The sequence below is a fragment of the Zootoca vivipara genome, chromosome 6 (genome assembly GCF_965207765.1).
Source record: "Zootoca vivipara chromosome 6, rZooViv2.hap1.1, whole genome shotgun sequence".
In the NCBI taxonomy this organism is placed as follows: Eukaryota; Metazoa; Chordata; class Lepidosauria; order Squamata; family Lacertidae; genus Zootoca; species Zootoca vivipara.
The window spans coordinates 6,477,661-6,500,411 of record NC_142589.1 but is presented as its reverse complement, the minus strand read 5'-3'; the positions used below and the strand labels follow the sequence as shown (position 1 = coordinate 6,500,411).

The 22,751-nt window shown below is 50.2% G+C and overlaps 1 protein-coding gene across 12 annotated transcripts in view; it reads left to right on the top strand.

Annotated features, from left to right (window-relative positions):
• The first annotated feature begins 3,536 nt into the window (after positions 1 to 3,536).
• The window catches only part of PAX8 (paired box 8), a 34,444-nt gene continuing 15,229 nt past the window's right edge, over positions 3,537 to 22,751 (top strand). For 3 of the 12 annotated variants that reach the window (XM_035119014.3, XM_088670886.1, XM_088670883.1), the window contains exons 1-5: positions 3,537 to 3,675; positions 3,973 to 4,077; positions 20,086 to 20,251; positions 21,943 to 22,140; positions 22,336 to 22,424. In XM_035119014.3, the coding sequence (XP_034974905.3) occupies positions 4,053 to 4,077; positions 20,086 to 20,251; positions 21,943 to 22,140; positions 22,336 to 22,424 (478 nt within the window). In that variant the 5' untranslated portion in view covers positions 3,537 to 3,675; positions 3,973 to 4,052. Of the gene's footprint in view, positions 3,676 to 3,730; positions 4,078 to 20,085; positions 20,252 to 21,939; positions 22,141 to 22,335; positions 22,425 to 22,751 lie in introns of those variants that run through there. The other 9 variants (XM_060276367.2, XM_060276368.2, XM_060276369.2 and 6 more) reach the window with 4 other exon arrangements.

The following is a 22,751-nucleotide window of genomic DNA, read 5'->3' as shown; positions in this document are numbered from 1 at the left end:
CCTTATTCATCATCTGGTGGTATTACGATGCAGTCCTAACCAGTTATTTATTTATGGGAAAATATTTATAGACCGGTGGCTTCAGGGAGACTTTAAACAGCGTTGGGGACAAAACAGTGTCCGGTGGAACCTCACAACACAAGTGTCACGGTCCGGTCAGCGGGCGGTTGAAGCCCTGACTGGGGACGTCAGGACCAGAGGCAAGATGGTGATGTAGAAGCAGGAACAGGTGCAGGGCTGAGGGTCCAGCAGCAGGCAGTCGCAGGGTCAAGGAGCAAGGCAGAGGCGAAGGTCTGGGAGTCAAGGAGCAAGGCGTCAGCAGGGCGAAGTCCAAGGGTTGAGGATCAAGGCGTCGGCAAGGCGAGGGTCCAAGGAGCAAGAGACCAGAGGCAACCAGGCAGGGATAGCGTTGCTGTGGCAAAGAGCTGGAGGGAAATGCTGAGCTTTTATCCCTCCCAGCTCCTGCCACCAGGTGCAGTGAGGTATCAAGTGGCCTCACCTGAGTGACCACTCCTTGCCTCTCTAGCACAAGCTGAGGCCTCACCTGAGTGGCCACTCCTTGCTTCTCCAGCACAAGCTGAGGCAGGCCCCAGTCCTGCAAAGCACTACAGGCCCCAGAGCCTGACTCCTGCCCATACTCCTGACAACAAGCTCCAGGGAGTCAAAACACACTCCACAGTCCTACTCTGGACTCGACTGCACAGGTAGGAATGAAACCACTGCAGTCTGTGATCCCCACCCCAGGAGGATGCCAGAGTCAGTGGTAACCAAAGCCACTGAGAGACTGAGTAAGGGCAACAGGGGCTCACTCCATCACCCAACTTTTGAACAAGTTCATTCACGCAGAGACAGTTCCCAAACCAGGCGTGAAGTTCAAGATACCAGCCCACTCCTAAAGAAACCTTCCCTGGGCCTCTTGGATGGGAATAACTGCCAACCAATGGCAAAGGCCTCCTTCTTGGGGAAGGTGTTGGCGAGGGTAGCAGTGGGGCAGCTGCAAGCATCCTTGGATGACACAAAATATTTTGATCCATTCCAACCTGGGCTCCACCTGGTCATGGGACTGAGTCTTCCTTGGTGGCCTGGATGCCTGCTTCTTGGTCTCACTGTAGCTTTTGATACTTCCTGGACCAGCTCTGTGGGCTGGAAATTGGGGGGCACTGTATTCCAGTCCTGCATGAGGGATCAAATCCAGTAAGTAGCATTGGGAGGGTGCTTTTCGGCCCCCTGCTGGTTTTTCTATGGAGTGCCACAGAGTATTATTTTATCCCCAATGCTGTTTAATATCTACAAGAAGCTGCTGGGAGCAGTCATTAGGAGTTTGGGGGAAAGACACCATCAGCATGCTGATGACACTTAGCTATTCCATGTAACACCTGAATCATCAGGGGCCATGCAAGACCTGGACCAGTGCCTGAGCTGAGTGGTGAGATGGGAGAAGAGAAATAAGTTGAGCCACACAGCAGCACTCTGGGTGGGTGGTTCCCATGTCAGAGAAACAGGTCAATTGCCTGCCTGAGACAGGGTTGCCCATCCCCTGGAGGAGCAGGCATGCAGTGCTTCTGGAGCTGGCTATGTCGCTGAAGGGCCAGGTAGCCTCCATGGCTAGAAACACATTTTTCCAGCTGTGCCTGGTATGACAACCATTCCTGGGCTGGGAGACCTTGCTCAGGCATTAGTAAATTCAAGATTAGATTACAGTGGTACCTCGGTTTATGAACACAATTGGTTCCGGAAGTCTGTTCATAAACTGAAGCGTTCATAAACTGAAGCGAACTTTCCCATTGAAAGTAATGGAAAGTGGATTAATCCGTTCCAGACGGGTCCGCGGAGTACTCAACCTGAAGCGTACTTAACCCGAAGCATGGGTGTAATTGGTTCCGGAAGTCTGTTCATAAACTGAAGCGTTCATAAACTGAAGCAAACTTTCCCATTGAAAGTAATGGAAAGTGAATTAATCCGTTCCAGATGGGTCCGCAGCGTTCGTAAACCGAAAATTCGTAAACCGAGGTGTTCATAAACCGAGGTTCCACTGTACTGTAATATGTGCTGTGCAGGGCTTCCCTTTTGCTTGCTCCAGAAAATGCAGCTAGGGCACAGCATATTCATTGTATTTCCAGCAATTTATTGTAAATTGCTTAGAGCTTTTGCTACAATCAAGTGGTACAGAAATTTTGTCACCATCCCCACCCCTCAAATACAGAGCAATTCTGCATTTCGTAGCACAGTTCCCCACCTTCCCTTAGAGCTCCGGTGATTTTGCCAAAAGTACCCTAGTCCATGTTGTGGTGTGTTATGTGACCTCACCTCATCTGTTGTCATTTCTCTCCTCCTTTCTGTTCTGCAGACTTCTCACTTATTATATTTACCAGAATGGAGTAGTCCACCAGCTGGTGACAGCTGCAAAATAGTAACTTGAGGGCAGACACTCAAAGGGTGGAGCCAAGCACCAACTGCACCCCCGAGTCACACACCTCCACATACCAGAGCGAAGCTACATGTGAGTTGCTGCAGATCAGGAGCCCCCAAAAACCTAACTGGCAGCAGCCTCTTCTGGTTTCTAGAGGGAATCAGAAATCCTTTACTGATTCAGCAGATCTGGCAGCAATCAACAGTAGATCCTGATAGACTTTTACCCCTCCTCACCAGGGGTGTACCTAGAGGTGGATCAGGTTGGCCCCCATCAAGGACACAGAAAATGTGTATTTCCGCTCTGGCTCAGAGCGGCTAGGAGCTTACCTGCCTGTCTGCAAGCTCCTCAGGCTGTTCTTCCACTGCTCTGGGCAGCCAACATCTCCTTGCCAAGGGCACAATTGAATCTCAGTCAGCAAAGCATGAGACTCTTCATTCCAGGGCCATAGGTTTGAGCCCTACGTTGCGTGAAAGGTCCCTGCATTGCAGGGGGTTGGACAAGATGACCCTCGTGACCCCTTCCAGCTCTACAATTCTAGGTACGTGTGTCTGCTCCTCGCCCTTCCACTGAAACAAACTCTTGCTCCAAGGGGGGATTTTTCACCAGACCTTCTGTAGGGTAGCTGAACAAATTTACAGGATGAGGCCCTCGGAACCAATAAATCCTCTGCAAAGGGCTGCAGTGTGATGGCAGAGTGTCATTTCCCCTGGTGGCATTTCCAGGCAGGGCTGGGGGAAGACCGGTGCCTAGAAACCCAGGGGGAGCCGTTGCTGTCAGCCAGTGCAAGCAATACTGAGTGAGGTGGCTCTCTATATTATGCAAGGGCACAAGTAGGCGTTCCACCATAACAGGCACTCCCTGCTGCCCCAGCCTGAGGTGGGCTGTCAATCAGTGGGGGCTACAGCTGGGCCTAGCAGTCCAGGGCAGGTGATGTGGACCCAGGAGGGAGATCTCCCCGCCAGGCCAGGCCAGGCCAGGCCTTGCTTTGCTTTCCTCCCCTCCTGCCTGGTTTCTTTCACAACAGCTCCTGAGCAGTTCTTTTTAACTCTTAAAAGCACTCAGCCATGACCCCCCTGCTTTCTCTCCCCCTCCAAAACCCCAGGCAGCCAATCCAGCGCCTCTTCGCTTGCTGAGGCAGAGCTGCGAGGGGGCTGTGTGGATAAAACCAGCTTGGCATGCCTCTTTTCCTGGGGACAAAACGGCCGGAGAAGCCGCCCAGGACCAGTAGCTCCTTTCTCTGGCTGGCCGGCAGAGGCGACCAGGTAAAGGGTCCTCCTGGGGCGCCAGAGGCAGGAGACCTGCGCGGGGGTGGGGTGGAGAGGTGCCAGGACCACGCAGCTTCCCGGGAACCTTCGCAAATCCTAGGGTCGTCGAGAAATGGGTACGGGGCCCCTTCCAAGAACCCTCGGCCCTCCTCGCCTTGGGTGCTTCTGAGGTCGGCTCACTGAAACAGGCGCGTCCAAGTCAGGGCCAGCAGGTGCCCCGAAAAGTGCCCTCTGCCGGTTTTGCTGGGGCGGCCCCCACCTTTCCTCAGGCCGCTCTCGCTTTCTCTCCCCCAGCAGCAAGAGCAGGGCTTCGGATCCCTCCAGGAAAAGGACTCGGCGGCCTCTCGCCAGCCCCCAGACGAGCCGGCCAAGCCATGCCCCATAACTCCATCCGCTCAGGTAAGCGTTTCCGTGGCGGTGGGGCAGGAACCAGGGTGGGAGGGAGTGGGGGAGTCACTCGCCTACTTCCAACCTGTACTTCGGATGAGAGAAGAGCCTCTCCCCCGGCTGCGTGCCTTCCACTCCCAACTGGCGCCCCAACTGCCGCTGCTCCCTCCATCTGGGCTGCCGGCTTCGGCCTGCCGGTCTCTTCCACCACCCCCCCAGCCCCCTCGCCCCACGCGCGTTGGGGAAGGAGGTCCGGGAAGGCATGCCGCGGACGGGAAGGCAGGGCTTTCCCGGCCCGCCTGCGCGGAAGTTGCGCGCGCCCAAGGCCAGCCCGCCCGGGCGACCTCCTGCCGCGGCGAGCCAGGCTTGCGGGGAGGGCCCACCCGAGGGGGGCCGGCGGGCCGGCGGGCTGAGCCCCATGGCGAGCAGCCCGAGCGAGTCGCTGGGCTCTCACCCGCCTAGCCAAGCGGGGCGCAAGAATCCGCCTCTGCGCCGGCCTTGGTCCGCTTGCGGAGGGAGGCAAAGGCGTCCTCTGTGGCCGGAGAAGGGGTCGCTCCTGACCGACTCGCCCCACCCAGGGGCACCGGAGAAAGCCTCCTCCAGCCCCCGCCCCACAAAACACACAAGCTTGGAGTGAAGTGCTCGCCTGCCGTTCAAACTCTCACGTAACAACCTCCAGATCCCCTGTTTTTTGAGGGTGAAGCTGTTGCCCAAAGCAGCCGCTTCTTCATTCCATGTGGGGCTGAGCCCCGGGGCGAAGAGGGAGCTGGGCTGCTACAGGAAGCTCACCTCCTTCTTCTCACCCTAGCAAAGTTTCGACGTGCGGGAGACGTGGATCGGGATCAGCGGGGTCTGCTGCGCCCCGCACACACCTCTGAGCGCGCGGGGAGAGTCACAGCCCGCCCACCTGCCCAGCGCGGGGCTCCTTTTCCAAGTTGTCCAGACATTTGCGGGGTTGGAGGCAGAAAAGCCACCCCGAGGCCTTTGCCGGCTGAAAGTCAGGTCTGTGGCTCCCTGGCTAACCGAGTGGGGCCAACGCAGTATTTTCGTTTCATCCTGAGCTAATATTCAACTGGGCTCCCTTAACGGAGAGGCAGGTGCCCATGGGCGTAGGCATTGGTGGGGCAGGAGGGGAGCTGCCCCCCTAAATCTAGTAAATCAATAAATATACTTAACTAAGTGAGGTTCTGCCCCCTAACATGAAGCCTGCCCACCCCAACATAAATCCTGGCTACGCCCATGCAGGTCGTCAATTTCCGTATTATTTGCATTTTCTTCTTCTGGGGTAAACTTAAGAGAACAATCGTGAGATTTCTCAGGAGGCAGAGCGCCGGAGAATGGCCAGCGGCAGGTTGGAAAGAGAAGGGGAAGTTCAGTTCAGTTCCCATTAGCGTGAAATTTGGGTGTGGGGTATCGCTGCTTCTGCTGCATGGTTCGCCAATATTATTATTATTATTATTATTATTAATTTATTAGTATGCTGTTGTTGTTTGTTGTTCCCCACCAGTTGTGCAACCATTTAGGCTTTTAGATGTCAAAATTTCCCTTCTTTCCCGGCGCTGCAAAAACTCTCAGGGTTGCCACAATATGGGAATTCACTGTAGCATTGGGTCGCCCAGCTAATTCAGTGTCCGTTGCCTGCTGAGCAACAGACTTTTTCCCTTAAAGTAGTTCATACTGCAGTCTTGTGAATGCTGGGCCAAACATTACGTTTAAGAAAAAGCAGGTGCAAAGGAGTCCAGCCGCTGCCACGTGTCGGCCTCTTCGGACTGAGGCGCGTCTGATCCCCTGGGTCAGGTCTCCTGCCGCCGCCGAGGACGTCCTGCCCGCCAGCAGCCCTTCCACACTGGATAGCGGGGGGTTCCGAATCCCATCCACTCGGCTGCCTCGGGCCACGTCCTCCTGTTCGCACGCTCGCCGGTGCCTCTTTCGAATCCGAAGCAAGTCCCGCTTCGCCCCGAGAGGCTTCGGGGCGGGCCGAGGCCCCCTCCCTCCCGTGGGAGAAGCAGGGAGACCGGCGGCGGCTGGCAGCGACAGTCGTCCCCTGGTGTGCGGAGCTCCGGGGCCTCCAGTGCCACCCCACCGGAGGGACGCTACCTCCTCCGGCCCGCCACGTCGGTTAAGCAGTCCCAGGCCTACCTTCTCGTCGACCATCGCCCCCTCCCCACTTCCCTTTTCTTTTCAGGGCTTCCTTTTTTTCCTTTCCCGCAAACAAGGAGGGCCCTCGAGGCGTCCGCTTCCATCTCCACAATTTCGTCTCACAATTTCAGCGGCCGTTTTCTTGGAGACTTAAAAGCTTATGTAGAGCCTGCATTCTGGATCCGGCCAGACTCAGAGGCCCACTGACCGAGTCCAGCATCGTGTTCTTGCAGAGGCCGAGCAGGTGCCTGTGGAGAAACCCGCCGGCAGGATTCGACCACAAGCGCCCTCTCCCTTGCTGCGGTTTATAGCAGCTGGCATTCAGAAGCTTTGCTGCCTCCAATTATAGCCGCAGAGCCGAGCCATCGTGGCCCTCGACGGCCCTCTCCGGCATGACCCAAACGATCTCGTCCAACTCGGAATATTTCTGCATGAAGGAAACGCGCAGGCGGAGCTCTTTTGCAGAGCTAGCTTGGCCACAGCGAAAGTAGAATCAATCGATCAAATAAATAAATAAATAACAAGATCATCTGAATGGTCCCCGCTGCCCACGTCGAAGTCTTGGGGCGCCTCTGAAGACTGTCGGTATATTGCAGGAGTTCTTATGCGCATTTCTTCGCCATGCATAGCCTACATTCCCAAGCGCTCCTTCTGTCCCAGGCGCAAACGGGGCATTTGTACAGGATTCTCGCTGGGGCATCCGGACAACCCCAACATCTCTTCAAGAACCCGGCAACCCCCTTGCAGATGAGACGGATCCGTCCCCGACTCCCCGGGACTCTGTTCTTTGGCTCGGGCTCGGCCGCTCCCATGTCCAAGGGGCGGGAAGGCGATGGTGGGACTGGGAGCGAGGCGCAACCCTTTTATTTTGGATTCGTCTCGTCGTGTTTCTCTCACGGGGCTCGCAAGCAGCTTGAATGAAAAGGTGCCCGGTGTGGTGTTTCCATCTTCCTCTGAGGCAAGCTCTGCACCCAAAATGGTTCAATGACAAAATCGATAACATGGGGGGGGGTGCGTCCCCCTCTTGCCTCGACAGCGACCACCTTCGGGCTCCTGTCTGCCGCATTTCGGGTTCTGACAAGATTCGGCTTTTCCGGAACCTTTGGTGACATAGGTGCCAACTCCCTGGGGCCCTGGGTGCTCGAGCAGCCACAAAATTCCCCCTGAGGGGACCGGGCACCCACAGATTTCGGTGCCAGGGCACCCATGGTCCCAGGCACCGACCGTCGAGGGTCCAAGTTTGGCACTCCTGTTTGGTGATGACCGGCGCGCTGGAGCGAATTTGCTTTTCTGACTTTTAAGACTGAGTCGAACACTTCTTGATTCCATCCCATGTGGGAATAAGGAGGGAGAAAAGGCCCTCGGAAGTTCGTGGCGCCAGATCCACTGCCTTTATTTATTTATTTATTTATTTATTTATTTAATTTTATTTTTAAAAACGACTGGCGAAGAGGGAATGTGAGCGAAGCTTGTCAAAAAGCAACAGACGCGGCTACTGTGTTCGAAGGAACAGAGAACGGAACCCGGAGCTCCACGGGGAGATACTGCGGAGGGCGCGTAAGACCACCTCGCAGCTCCTGGGAGTCGGGTACGGTACACACGTGCAGGATGACCCGCTGGTTTCCAGGCCAGAGGGCAACAGGGCCGGGCTGTTGGCCTTTGGCTGTGCAGGCTAACGAGGCCACTCCTACTTTCCCTGCGGTGCCCAGTCTTCTCCAGGCGAAATCCCCGGTTTTGCGGCTCCGGCAGTTTGCGCATCTCGGCAAGGAGCTGGTTGCTCTTCTCTCGCCAGCTGTTTGCCCCCGACTGCTGCTCCATGGAAATGGCTTGCTTGTTGTAGCCAGCATGGCGGGGAACGGGGTGGAGGACAGGTGCCACAAGAACCAGCTCCTAGGGGCTGAGGTCCCTTCTCCCTCCCAATAAAATATTTGAGGGGGTCGCCGTAGCGATGGGCACGCACTGCCATTCAGATGGTGTGCATGTGCCACGTCTTATGATCAATTATTGTGCCACATCTTATGATCTGATCCGGAAATCCGTCACGTCGAGGAGAAAAAACCAAGTGAGAAGCGACCCGGCTTGGTCAAACTTCTTTCCCTCTCTGCTGTTATTCCGGATCTTCTGAGATCCCGCGAAATTTGCTGCATTTCGCGCGGTGTTAGAGCAGAGAAAGTAACATGCTAGGACGAAGGCGGGGAGAAAGATCTCCCGGACCTCCAGCTCGCAGCTTGAGAGGCCGGCGAGGCCAAATTCCTGCCTAGCGCTGCGAGGGGCTGGGCGCTTCCAGACGAGCCTTTGAATGTCCTTCATGCAGTTTTGCGTCTAGATGGAAGCCGATTGCAAGAGTCCGACAGCTGCACAACCTGGCTGCGGGAGCGCAGTTGAGGCACCCGGGGAGCCCTTGTTGTCCGGGGGCGGGGGCGGGAAGCAGCGGGGATGCCCCTCCGGGCCTGAGGGTTTTGCTGCGCATTTCCCGTTTGGGAGCCATTTCATGCCCGCATCCTTCTCAGTTGGCTCGCTGACTTAAGAAACCTCATTCCAGGAAGAAATTAATTAACACTGCAATTAGCTATTTGATTAGGAGGAAACGGCAGCCCTCCCTTCCAAGTGCAGGTGTGCAGGGGCTGGCTGAAAACCTGTAAGGTCGTGACTCTCCCCATCCTTTTTTATGAGGCTGCATTTTTAATTTTAATTTATTTTTAATGTATTTAGTCTTGTTGTTGAATTGTATTTTAACTAGTTGTTTTATATTTGGTATTAGCCGCTCTGAGCCCGGCCTGGGCTGGGGAGGGCGGGGTATAAATAAAATTTATTATTATTATTATCCCCTGCCACTCCAGCCCAGGGATACCGCAGGCGCTGCTTTGAAAGTTAACTTTTTACAGTTCTGCTGGGCTAGGCTAGTGCAACGAGCAATCAGGGGAAATCACGTACCCCGGGGGTGCTAACGCGGTGAAGAGAAGCATTAAAAAAAATGGGAGGGGAGGAGGGAACAACAAAGCCCACACAATTCTGTTGTGTTCATCCTGTAGATGCTCAGACCCCACCAAGTGCAAGACCCCTCCTCGAGTCCCTACTTGCTGCTATTTTCAAGAGCATCCACAAATATAATTCTTCAGGCGGGGGTGGGAGGTGCGGTTCTCCTACTTGTACCCAAAGCGCCGCAGCCTTTGTGCTTTTTGCAGCCCCATCCATGGTGCTGAAGCGGATGCGGTCCTCACGGTCCTTTCCAACCCTGCAATTCTATGATTCTATGAATTGAGAAAGTAGGTGAAACAACCCTGAATTGTTGCTGAACCGCAGCTCCCACCGTCATTTTATTGGCTACGCTGACTGCCTGGCCAGACGGCAATTGGGACCATGGCAACACCTGGAGTGATTCTGCGTTATCTGTTCTCCTTTGCCCTGTTGGGTCAGCTTCCCCCGAGACCAACTAATAACACGGAATAAGTGCACCACTAATGCACCATTCTTGTGTCAAAAACATGTTGCAGAAAATATCTACTACAGTAAAATACCAGCCTCTGGAAGGGCCCTCAGTTTCCATGTCATGTCTTCTTCTTCTTTGGTGATCACTCGTAGCAGAGTAAGATTGTCTTCCATGAACACAGTTTTAACAATGAGTCCGTAGGTGACTGTGGAGGCCAATTCTGGATCCACACGCCCTTCCACAGTGGGGACATTGGTTTCCGAGCGGGAGTTGGTCACGGTGAGGGTTTGCCAAGCGTGCCTTCCTCTTAGCACGTTTCTCCCTTCTTGTGTCCTGAGTTTGAGTGTCTTCAAAGCCTGGGAAGCGTTTGCCCAGCTTAGGGAAGGAGGCGCGATGCTCTGGAAGGATCCTGGACTCCTGCTGCCTCCTTCCCAAAGCCAGGCAGTGAAGGCCTCTTCACCTGGGCAGCAGCACCTCAGTAGGCAGACGGGCAAGGGAGTGTCAGTCAGCTAACCCACCCTCACTGCCCTGCCTTGGCATCAGGCCACACCCCTCCCCCATGTGCTGGCCCCTCCTCCTGCTTGTTGGTGAGTACTGGCACTTTTTCCTTTAAAAAATGCACTGCTTGTGTGAGAACACAAATACCAATTCCAGCAGAGTTAGCTTATCTCTATAAGCTATTAGGATAAGGTTGCACAGGCTTCTAAAATAGCTTTGATATTCAAGGATGCTTTAGGCAGACTTGGATTACATTCTCCCTGGTTTATGTTTCCCTCTTAACAAATAAATCACTCTCCCACTGTTTAAGTAAATAAATTGTTAGATTTACTCACATCAAAAGTCTTGGCAGGATTCAAGAGATACAATGGTGAAAATCAGTGATGCAAATCAGACAGGCAATAATCCTTAAAAGTTATAGTCCAAACTGGAGTGTGCTCTCTGGACGAGAGTTTACAGACATCCTATCCCATTGCGGGTAAGAAAAAGTGTGTGCGGTGGCAGGAAGAAGTAAAGATTTTGTTTCTATTCCCCTTCCTTCCACACAAGTTTAGAGGAAATAATAATAATAATAATTTTATTTGTACCCCCAGCTAGAGCCGGGTTCAGGGCAGCTAACATCATAAAACTAACACAGTATACAAAGAACATAAAAACAGGCGATCAATTAATTAAAATACAACTTAAAGTTAGTTCAGAGCAAATTAAAATCTGAACAGATGGCAGTCCACGGGTAAAATTGAGAGCAGTTAATATTCTCCAGGGCCAACTGTTACCACTGGTCTTATAAGGACCTGTGAGCGGGCTAGGAGGCCTCTTTAATGCTTGTTCTTATACAGAAAGAAAAGAATCAGGCTGAACCCAGACCAAAGGCCTGGTGGAACAGCTCTGTCTTGCAGGCCCTGAGGAAATATGTCAAATCCTGCAGTGCCCTGGTCTCTTGTGAGAGAGCGTTCCACCAGGCCAGGGCCACAGCCGAAAAGGCCCTGGCTCTGGTTGAGGCCAGTCTAATCTCCCTGGGGCCTGGGATCTTCAGGGATCTCCCTGGGACCTATGACATCATAGGTCTGTGACTATCTAGCAGCCGTGCATTTCTGATTTTGGCTGAACATCCCTCTCACAAAAAACAAGTCCTGTGAATAATTATTTAAGGCTTTGTATAATAGTAGCAGTAGTAGTAGTAGTAATAATAATAATAAATTATTATTATTAATTAATAATAAAAGCAATGACAAACCTAGACAGCATCTTAAAAAGCAGAGACATCACCTTGCTACAAAGGTCCGTATAGTTAAAGCTATGGTTTTCCCAGTAGTGATGTATGGAATGTGAGTGCTGGACCATAAAGAAGGCTGATCGCCGAAGAATTGATGCTTTTGAATTATGGTGCTGGAGGAGACTCTTGAGAGTCCCATGGACTGCAAGAAGATCAAACCTATCCATTCTGAAGGAAATCAGCCCTGAGCGCTCACTGGAAGGACAGATCGTGAAGCTGAGGCTCCAATACTTTGGCCACCTCATGAGAAGAGAAGAATCCTTGGAAAAGACCTTGATGTTGGGAAAGATGGAGGGCACTAGGAGAAGGGGACGGCAGAGGACGAGATGGTTGGACAGTGTTCTCGAAGCTACGAACATGAGTTTGACCAAACTGCGGGAGGCAGTGGAAGACAGGAGTGCCTGGCGTGCTATGGTCCATGGGGTCACGAAGAGTCGGACACGACTAAACGACTAAACAACAACAAAAAAGTCAGATAGTTGTTTATTTCCTTGACATCTGATGGGAGGGCTTTCCACAGGGCGGGCACCACTATACTATATGTTTAGCCTGGAGAAGGGAAGAGAAGACTGAGGAGGGGTCAGAAACCTTGCAAATTTTTTCAGCAGGGGGCCAGTCCACTATCCCTCAGACCTTGTGGGGGGCCAGGCTATATTTTTTTTGGGGGGGGGGATGAATGAGGGACGATGAGCGGCATGAAAAAGGGCTCTGGAGAGGGGCTGCTTTAAATGGTGGCAGAGAGAGAGAGAGAGAGAGAGAGAGAGAGAGAGAGAGAGAGAGAGACGCTCAGGTGCGTCTTGCAAGTGGCAGGGGCTGGCGGAGGGACAGTGAGCGGCGAGTGAAAGGGCTCCGGAGAGGGGCTGGCACCAACAAAGCCCAGCCCCCTTCCTCCTCTAGGCAGGGCAGGGAGAAGCCAGGAGGAGGGAGGGAGGAGGCGCCGCTGTGGTGTGTGTGGGGGGGAGGAAAATGGCATAGCCCGAATGATCAGAATCAGATCCACGCAGATCCACGTGGTGATTCCCAGACCGTCTGCAGGCCGGATCCAGAAGGCAAATGGGCTGGATCCGGCCCCTGGGCCTTAGTTTGCCAACCAATGCCTTAGACCTAGGGGTCAAATGTGCCTCTCCAGACCTCTTTGTTGTTGGAGAACAGTAGATATATTGCAGTGGTGTGCAGAGAGAGAGCCAGGTAAGGCTGCTGATTGTAAGGGTAAAGGAAAATTTTGGTTTGGTACTCACAGCAAACAAAGCTATCCTAAGTCTTGGCTGGAGGGAAGTGGCAGAGCACTTTTGCTTGTCTGGATGGAGGAGTTTGTGGGTGCAAGTTACAGGTAGGTAGCCGTGTTGGTCTGACGTAGTCGAACAAAAAATTAAAAAAATTCCTTCCAGTAGCACCTTAGAGACCAACTAAGTTTGTCATAGGTATGAGCTTTCGTGTGCATGCACTGAAACAGAAGTCACCAGACCCTTTGGTGGGTGCAGAAAGCTCTGTTTTTGCATGACTGGCACGTAGCCTACTGTATAAGTGACCCTGCTCAGTTTTGCCTCTAAGTCCCACCCCATCACTGGTATGGTTGCCCCTGCAGGAATATGACCCATGGGCTGAAAAGGGGTTAATCTTAAGGTGTTTGGGATGGAAGAAGGCAAAGGCTTCCTCTGCTGCTCCAGAGGGCAGGAGTAGAGATTACAGGAGTACAGGAGGTTAGATTTTGTTTGAACATTAGGAGAAACCTCTTGCTAACAAGTGCGGTTTGATCCTGACACCAATTAACCAAGAGGGGTAGTGATGGACTCTCTCTCCATGGAGAGGCTGGGCAGTCATTTATTAAGAACATAGGAAGACCCTTGCTGGATCAGGCCAGTCATCCTGCTCTCATTGTGGCCAACCATATGTCTGTGGGGTAACCTACAACCAGGACTCTCCCTTTCTGCAGCTTCCAGAAACGGGTATTCAGAGGCAATTCTGCCTCTGACTTGGGGGCCACTGGTAGTCATTGACAGCCCTCTCCTCCATGAATTTGTCTAATTCTCTTTTGAAGCTGTCCAAGTTGGTGGCCATCACTGGGGGATTTTCTGGGGGGAAATTCCATAGTTTAACTATGTGCTGTGTAAATGAGCACCGGTACATTTTATAAACTTCAGCCATGTCACCTACTAGCTTACTGACCTTTTCTCTGAACTAAAAAGTCCCAAATGCTGCAACCTTTCTCATAGGTGAATCGCTCCACCCCCTTCATTGTTTTGCTTGCCCTTTTCTGAGTGTTATTGGGGAGGCTCTACCTCTGGATTTATTTCGTTGTGCTGGATGCGCTCCCAGACCCCATTGCACTTCCCTGGGTCCATGATTTAGGGTAACATTTCAGATAGATAAATAATTTCACAAGCGGCATTGGCAAATCCTTTCAGTTTTCAAGAAGAGAGTTGGGGTCTATAGACTGCCCTTTGGACTGCATTGCTTCCACACCAATATCTTCCAAGACCAAGATATTATGAAGTGGGAGACATATTAATAAGCTGAAAACCCACCTTTCAAAAAATCTAAAGCATTTGGAAACAGTTTCTCTCTCTCTCTCTCTCTCTCTCTCTCTCTCTCTCTCTCTCTCTCTCTCTCTCTCTCTCTCTCTTTCTTTCTTTTTTACCTTCTTTCCTTCCTTCCTTCCTCCATAATTGTTATTGCCCCCTGCATGATTGCTCTGGCCTCGTATTCCATCTCCCCTCAGAGGCATTCGCAATTCTGTCGTTATTCTTGTATTAGTGCCGAGCCCATTAAAGCTAATTTGTTCACCCTAATCTCTATTTATTTTTCCCTAGTTGATATTAGATTTGCCTCTCTATTGCGCTCTCCTGATTCTTTTCCTTTTGGTCTTTCTAATGGGTTTCTCTGTTAATGGTACCCAACCTTCCTTCCTTCTTGCTTCCAACCCCCCAAATCCTCCCATTAACTCCTCGTTGCCCTCCTTCTGCTCAGACCCCCCCCCCCATAGGTGGCTTTTTGCAGTTTTGCCATTCAGGCTCGAGAAATTACCTGTAGCTCTAAGCAAAGCCCAAAAGCACTTGAACAATTGTGCTTCGATGAGAAAAAGAGTCTCGTTGGCAGCATCTGTGTGCTACCCTACTGGGCCAGGTTCAGGACCCTCTCCAGGCAACGCTTCCTTTGTGCAATGAAGCGGTTACTCCTTTTCATCAGAGGATCCAGACCTCCTTCCTCCTGGCAACATGTCTGTTGTGGAGATGTTGCATTTCTACAGGACTTAAAATAGGCTGCACCATAGAAACGTGATTTGCCCTTGATAGGTACTGTATCAAGGAAATCTATTGGCTCATATCAGTAATCACACAAGCTCCATTTGAGGATTACCAGGTGGCGCTGTGGGTTAAACCACAGAGTCTAGGGCTTGCTGATCAGAAGGTCAGCGGTTCGAATCCCTGCAACGGGGTGAGCTCCCGTTGCTCGGTCCCAGCTCCTGCCCACCTAGCAGTTCGAAAGCACATCAAAAAGTGCAAGTAGATAAATAGGGACCGCTCCAGCGGGAAGGTAAACGGCGTTTCCGTGAGCTGCTCTGGTTCGCCAGGAGCAGCTTTGTCATGCTGGCCACATGACCCGGAAGCTGTCTGCAGACAAACGCCGGCTCCCTCGGCCTATAGAGCGAGATGAGCACCGCAACCCCAGAGTCGGACACGACTGGACCTGATGGTCAGGGGCCCCTTTAAAGAATAAAAATAAAACTACCATATGAGAAATATTGCATTCCACCATCTGAGGTTTTCAGTGTTTTTTTTTTTTTTGGTTTACCATATTGCCCCTACTTAGGTCACCCCATTGGCATGATAATATGTGGGGCAGGACTTCGGAGAGTCTTGAACTCTTGGTATGATGTGAATGCATTGATCAAATATCTGAGTAAGCCTTGCAGTCCATAGCAGAGGCTTAAATCCAGTAGTTAATAACAGGCTAAAACAGGGATGGCACCCCCACCCCCACCCCCAAAATACACAGGTATATCCCCGGAGAAGAAGGAATTGGGAAGAGATTTTAGTTTGCTACTTAGATTCAAGTGAGAAGGTGTCTAAGGCTGACACGCTGCCTGTACAGGGTTTTTTAAAATTTCACTCTTTTCACTCTAGTGTTGTGAAATCAGGTGGCAAGTTTGTTCCAACAGAAATGGAGGCAAAATGTGGCCATAAAGAAACAGAAGGAGAATACTGGGCATGTCCAGGGGATACCTGAGTTTTGTGGAAGTACCGAAAAACTTTTTCAAAAATTAAGGAGGTGTCTTCTCCTGCCTCTGCAGCCCAGTGCTCAGCAACCACCAATTGCTGAGTGTTAGCTAGGAAAAAAATCATGGAAACTGGGGAGGGGAATGGCCTGCAGGAAGAGCAGGTACTCTGGCAAGGAGGGCATTTTGTGGATCTAGTTTCAATCTTGTTGCTTGTCCACGTTATCTTTTAGAATAGAGCAGTTGGGAGTGTGACTGGACAGAAATAAGTTCAGCTACCAGGAAGCGAGAGAGAGAGAGAGCTGGACTCTATTGCTTCCTGCTTCCCATACATCAGGAAAATTCCTGACAAGTCCTGGTTTTCAGGTTTCAAAATGGCATGAGGTCGGGGGGGGGGATTTGTTGAATTAGCAAAATGTAAGGGAAAAGCCGGATGTATGTCAATGTGATGGAAAAAGCAGTGGAAACAGCTGCAAAAAGCTTAAAACCATTATTTTGGGGACAGGTTTCCCCAGAAAAGCTCAACAATTTTGGTAGTTTTCTAAAAAAACAACAACACAATTTTGAAATAGGGCAACCCTAGGCTTGTGCATTCTGTGTCTGGGGGTAGGGCAGAGCAGGATCGCAGGCTTCCGTGCTCTCTGTGTGATGCTTGGAAGGCAGGTCATATCCTCCTGCCAGAGGTGGCTGCATTTGGCTGGAATCTAAGCTGTGCCTCTGGTGATGTGTCAGTTTTAACTCTTGGCCGCGTTCCCTGGGAGTGGGGAAGGGAACTGAGTGGCCAGAGGTCAAGAATGTTAAACGTCTTGACTAGGACTAGCTGTACCTGCGAAACACAAGCCTGGTGATGCCATTGCTCATTATTATTCAAGGGAAACAAAAATGGTCCGGAGAACAACCTCCTGGACTGTGGCTGGCAGCAGCAATGGCAGAAGAAGAGAGGGTCGGGAGGCAGGCTGGAGTCCCCTGGAGGAGGTGAGGGGGGGTATGTCCTGCCCTGCCCCGCTGGCATCACAGCCAACTCTGGAAACAGGCTCATTCACCTCCCCACTCCCCACTTTGGGAGCATCTTTACTATTTTCTCAAGTCACCTGGCAGCTCATCCCCAGCAGAGTGACATTCAGAAGTTGAGCCTGTCAATCATCCTTCGATGCTGAGAGTCAGACTGCATGTGTTTGGGAAATGATATATAATGAACCGAAAAAGATTTTTAAATATACCTTTCCAAAAAAACGGAGGCTTTTTTATTGGGTCATATAGGACAAGAGATTGTAAAAGAAGATCAAGTATTATTTATGTATGCGACAACGCAGCAAGGACTTTGTTAGCCCAAAAATGGAAAACTCAGGAGTTACCGACGATCGAAGAGTGGCAGACAAAAATGATGGACTATGCGGAATTAGCAAGACTGACTAGCAGGATCCAAAACCAGGGAGAGGCAAGGTTCCAAAAAGACTGGAGTAAATTCGTGGACTATATGGAGAGGAACTGTAGAAGTTTAAAGACACTTGCAGGACTGAAATAAATCCTATGAAATGACTTTAAGTGGAAGGAGTAAAGGAACTGTGAGACAAGAGTTGATAAGAAAACCGGATGAGGGGAGGGAGGGAAGTCAAAGCTCGGCAGAGCATTGGGAATATGAGATAGATGAATAGATGTTAAAAAGAGAAAAATTGTGTGTGTGGTGTTTGTTGTGGAATGTTTCGTTTTGTTTAATGTGTTTATTTGAAAATCTAATAAATTGCTTTTAAAAAGAGAGAGAGAGAGAGAGAGAGAGAGAGAGAGAGAGAGAGAGAGAGAGAGAGAGTCAGACTACATGTGAGATGAAAGGTCTGGGACTGGAACCAAACTTACTTCTGAGCCCCAGACCAGACATACACAAGAATAGAGGTTTCTTAACTATTTATGGCCCTAATCCAGCTCCCAGCTGTTACCCCCCCAACAGGTAATAGAAACTTTGAGGGACAGGCATTTGAACTAGAGCTGTGACATGGGGGGGCGGCGGAGGGCACAGCAGGGTAGCATTTTGTAAAATAAACAGATGTTGAAAGAATTTCTAACATGGCTGGTCTGGGATGATTTGCTGGATTTATTACTACCGTGTTTCTCCAAAAATAAGACACCGTCTTATATCTATTTTTCCTTAAAAACCCCCACAGTGGTTTATTTTCAGGGGATGTCTTATTTTTTTATTACGCATCCAGCCTTGCCTCTTCCTTGGTGCCCTCCAGAACTGCACCTATCACTATGTCTTATTTTCGGGGTATGGTTTATATTGCGCAATTGCTTAGAAATCCTGCTATGGCTTATTTTATGGGTATGTCTTATATTAGGAGAAACAGGGTACTACTACTACTACTACTAAGATTTTTATTAAAGTTTTTCACATTATAATAGGATAACAAAGATATTTTATTTAGTAATTAACCTTCTTCTTTCTCACTTGTGTGAGAATGCAAATATCTATTTCAGCAGAGTTAAAACTCACCATCCATCTGCAGCTCATCTCCAGGTGCTATTAGGACAAGGTTGCATAAGCTTCTACAGAAGCAGAGTTAGGGGAGTGCAGCTGCCTCTGTTCTGTCACCCTGGGCACAGAGCTTCAGGCAGGGGCGCCACAGGGGAGGCCACGACTATGATCTGGCCTCCTCTGTGGAAGCCGAGAGGCAGAGTCCACACAGGGCGCAGCTGAAATTTGGGACCCCAAGGCCCGCCTCTGCCTTCTAGAACAATTATGATAGCCAAGGATGCTTTTAGGCAGACTTAGATGATCTTCTCCCAGTTTTATGTTTCCCTCTTAACAAAGAAATAGCTCTTAGACTGTTTAGTAAACTAGGAAATGCAAGGTTTACTCACATAAAACTCTTGAAACAAAAAATTACTTTTTTTAAAAAAAAAATCCTTCCAGTAGCACCTTAGAGACCAACTAAGTTTGTCATTGGTATGAGCTTTCGTGTGCATGCACACTTCTTCAGATAGGTATCTAAAGAAGTGTGCATGCACACGAAAGCTCATACCGATGACAAACTTAGTTGGTCTCTAAGGTGCTACTGGAAGGAATATTCCCCCCCCCCGACTACGTCAGACCAACATGGCTACCTACCTGTAATTAAAACTCTTGCCAGGATTCGTGTGATACAGATTCTAGAGATATAGATACAGGCAATAATCCTTAAATGTTACAAATATCCATGGTACAGTTCAAAATGGACATTCTTCTCTGGAGAAGAATGGACTTTGCTCTCTGGAGGCGAGCAAAGAAATGTCTTTCCCCATTGCAGGTAGGAAAAAGAGTGTGTAGTGACAGGAAGGAAGAGATAGGCATTCGTGTATTTTTAATCTTTTGTGCCGCTCAGAGTGTCTGGGGAAACCAGCCAGATGGGTGTAAGTAAGTAAGTAAATAAATAAATACCAGTAAATAAATATTATTATTATTATTACCCAGTGCTTTTTCTTCAGTGGGTACTGAAGGATACGCAGTACCGGCACCTCTTTTTTGTTGTTCTTAAAAAGTGTAACACTTACTGTAACAACTTAATGCTGAGTACTGGCACCTGTCTTTTTATAGGAAAAATGTAGTTACAGATAGGTAGCTGTGTTGGTCTGAGTCGAAGCAAAATAAAAAAAAAATGCTTCAGTAGCACCTTAAAGACCAACTAAGTTTTTATTTTGGTATGAGCTTCCGTGTGCATGCACACTTCTTCAGATACACTTGAAACAGAAGTAACCAGACCCTTATGTATATACTGTACAGAGGGTGGTGGGGGTGGGTGGGAATGGGTGATGGGCTGATAGGAGTGGTAAACCTGTTGATGGCTGTTAACGACGGCTGATGACTGCAATTGGTCCTGTGGGGGGTAAAAGCAAGGGCTGAGGCGCTCTTGTGGTTCCTGATGTCAGATTTATGTCCATTTATCCTTTATAGGAAAAATGCACTGGATTAACCCATTGTGTTTTTCCCGTCAGGTTTGGGGGTATAATAGTAATTGTTGTTGTTGTTCGTTGTACTTACACCCCGCTTATCTGAGTGGTATAAGAGTCCCCTCAATACAGGTTCTGAAACTGTGGCGCCATTGCCCGTTTGCAACTGTCTAGCAATCACGCAATCCCACACACAAACGGCTGCCCCACAAAAGGCGGGTGCCTTTGTCCTCTACCTGTAGCTCATCCTCAAACAATGACAACTCTAGGTGGCATCTAACTTTCCTCTTCTCCCCCCCCCCAAAGGCTGGAAAATTACTCAGCGCCCTCTCCACCACCCACAACTATTGGGGTGGTGGTGGAGTAAAGCACCCCAAGGAGAGGAATAGAAAAACCCTTCCCACTCCAATTAGCAGAGCCCCACGCTCCCCCACCTAGGACCTTCCATTAACAAAAATAACAGCAGTGGCAACAGCATGGAGCTCCAAACTGAGACCAGCTCTCCCCATCCCTCTCGGGACTGGGTTTGTGTCTTAGCAGGACACGGAGGACTGAACCAGCTGGGCGGGGCCTTTGTGAATGGCCGGCCCCTGCCTGAAGTAGTGAGGCAGCGCATTGTAGACCTGGCACACCAGGGAGTGAGGCCCTGCGACATCTCCCGACAGCTGCGAGTCAGTCACGGTTGTGTCAGCAAAATCCTTGGCAGGTAAGCATGAAGGTGGCCACTCAGGGCTCTGCAGAGCTGGGGTGAGTAATGACCGTGCCGGAAGACGGATTGGCCTCTTGCTCCGAGAATCCAACGTGGCATCAAGAAGGAGCTCTAGCCAAGGAGGATGAGAGTGAATCTTTCCTGTGGCCATTTTCAAAGGCCTTTTCCTGGGGGCATTCCAGAGGTCAGGGGTGGCCAGTTGGAGGGCTGTGGGCTCCATGGAACAAGACATCCTGCCCCTGGTGGCCCAAACAAATTTAAATCATATTGTGGCAAAGGTTTTTGCTTGTTTTCTCCTGCAATTTTATTGTGTTGCTGTTTCACGAGCATTCCAGGCTTGCCCATTTCCCCTCTCAAGGAAAGAGATCTTTCAGAAAGCTCATTTCACACTGTCACATACTCCAAATCTCTGGATACCCTTATCAACCACATTATGGAGCCTGGCCATGATTGTTCAGCCCTTAGAGTGGTGTTGTCGATGCAGCAGACATTGATGTCCAAAACATGGAACTGTGGCTTAAACCCGGTTTACTAACCACGATCTTCGGCCACCTCCAAATGAGCTTCTGTCGTTTCAGCTTAAACAATGGTTTTGAAAGCTGGGAATGTTAAGTGACTAAGTGCTGTAGGATTGGGGCTGTGTAAATATAGAACGCTATGTAATCCTCTTATTGTGTTTTCTTCAAATGGAAGGGTCCCCTTTTGCCTGAAGAAACACCCTGTGCTTGAAGTATAAGAAAGAAAACTCTGCTGTATACTGTGGGTTTTCCTGGTTGCCTACAGTGCAATTGCTTAACGCAAGTGCTTGAAAGTATCTACCTTCCTACATGGATGTCTGAGCTAGTGAAGTGGGATGGAGCTGGCAGTTATGTGAGGCTGCCTCTGAAAAGTGCTCAGAAACTTCAACTGGCTCAAAGAGCTGCAGCCAGATGGGGGCAGGTTATAGGGAGCAGATGACTCCCTTGCTAGAACAACTCCACTGACTACTAACCTGTTTCTGGGCACAATTCAAAATGCTGGTTATGGACCTATGAAGCCCTACGTGGCTTAGGCCCAAGCTGTCTGAAAAGCCCTGTTCCCTCATATAAACCTGCCTGGGCCTTGAGTTGTTTGGGGAGGCTTCTTGGTCCCATCACCTTCTTAGAGGGCCTTCTTGGTGGCTGCTCCCAGACTCTGGATCTCCCTCCCTGGAGAAGCCAGTCTGGCTCCCTTCTTGCTGTCCTTCTGCCAGCAAATGAAGACCTCCTTGTTCCAACAGGGTTTTGGCAACTGACTGTTTTTAGTGAAAGTGCTGGGGCTGTGATGTTTTCAATAGCAACAATCTGTATGTTTTAAGGTACTATGTTTGTGTCCTATTGGTGTTTTATTTTATTTTTTAAAAAACCCCATGTTTTAGCTGTTTCTGTTTTAACTGTAAACTGTTTTGAAAAAAGGTGGGATGTAAATAAATATAATAATCCTAATCCTAAAAATAAATAATTAGATGTGAGAAAGCTGCTGTCTGGGTCAATGCAGGCTGTTATTTTTTATTCCGCAAGGAACCCACTTTGAAATTTCTACTCTCAGCAGGAGCCCATCTCCATGTTTGCAGCTAGATTTCAGCTGGAGGGGTGATAAAACCCTAGGCAATGCCAAGAACATTTCTTGTTGTGAGTGTGGTAATCCTATTACTTTGTCTATTGGAGTAGGTACTACGAGACGGGCAGTATACGGCCAGGGGTGATCGGGGGCTCCAAGCCCAAGGTGGCCACCCCCAAGGTGGTGGAGAAGATTGGGGATTACAAGCGGCAGAACCCCACCATGTTTGCTTGGGAAATCCGGGACCGGCTGTTGGCAGAGGGCGTCTGTGACAATGACACTGTTCCCAGTGTCAGCTCCATCAACAGGTGAGAGAACTGACTACATTCCATTGTGGCGATGGTAACCTGGGTTTATGGGGCCATTTGGCACCTAGCTTATATATCTGAGCTTCTAACACTGGCCAGGACCAGCTTCTGATCTCAGCAATGCTGCGAGCAGACACAGGACCTTGCGTTCTTCCACAGACACCCCCCTCCCAGCTTGTCTTCTTTTCTCTCCAGGATCATTCGCACAAAAGTTCAGCAGCCGTTCAACCTCCCGATGGAGAACTGCATGGTGCCTAAAACCTTGAGCCCTGGCCATAACCTCAGTAAGTGCTCCTTGGATGGCTCCTACCTGGTCTGCACCCACTGGCTCCACTCTCTGGGTTCAACTGAATCCCCTGGCTAGTTGGTGTGGGAATGTTGTGGATAGTAGGAGAGGATATATTGATTAAATATTATCCTTCCTCACTCATGCTAGTGATTCAGTAGCAAAAAGCTAGTTGGTAGAATGGTTTGAATCTCTTGACTTAAGCAATCCAATCTGGCTTGTCCAGATTGGGCTTGTTCCTGGTTGTTGTTGTTGTTGTTTAGTTGTGTCCGACTCTTCGTGGCCCCATGGACCATAGCACGCCAGGCATCCCTGTCTTCCACTG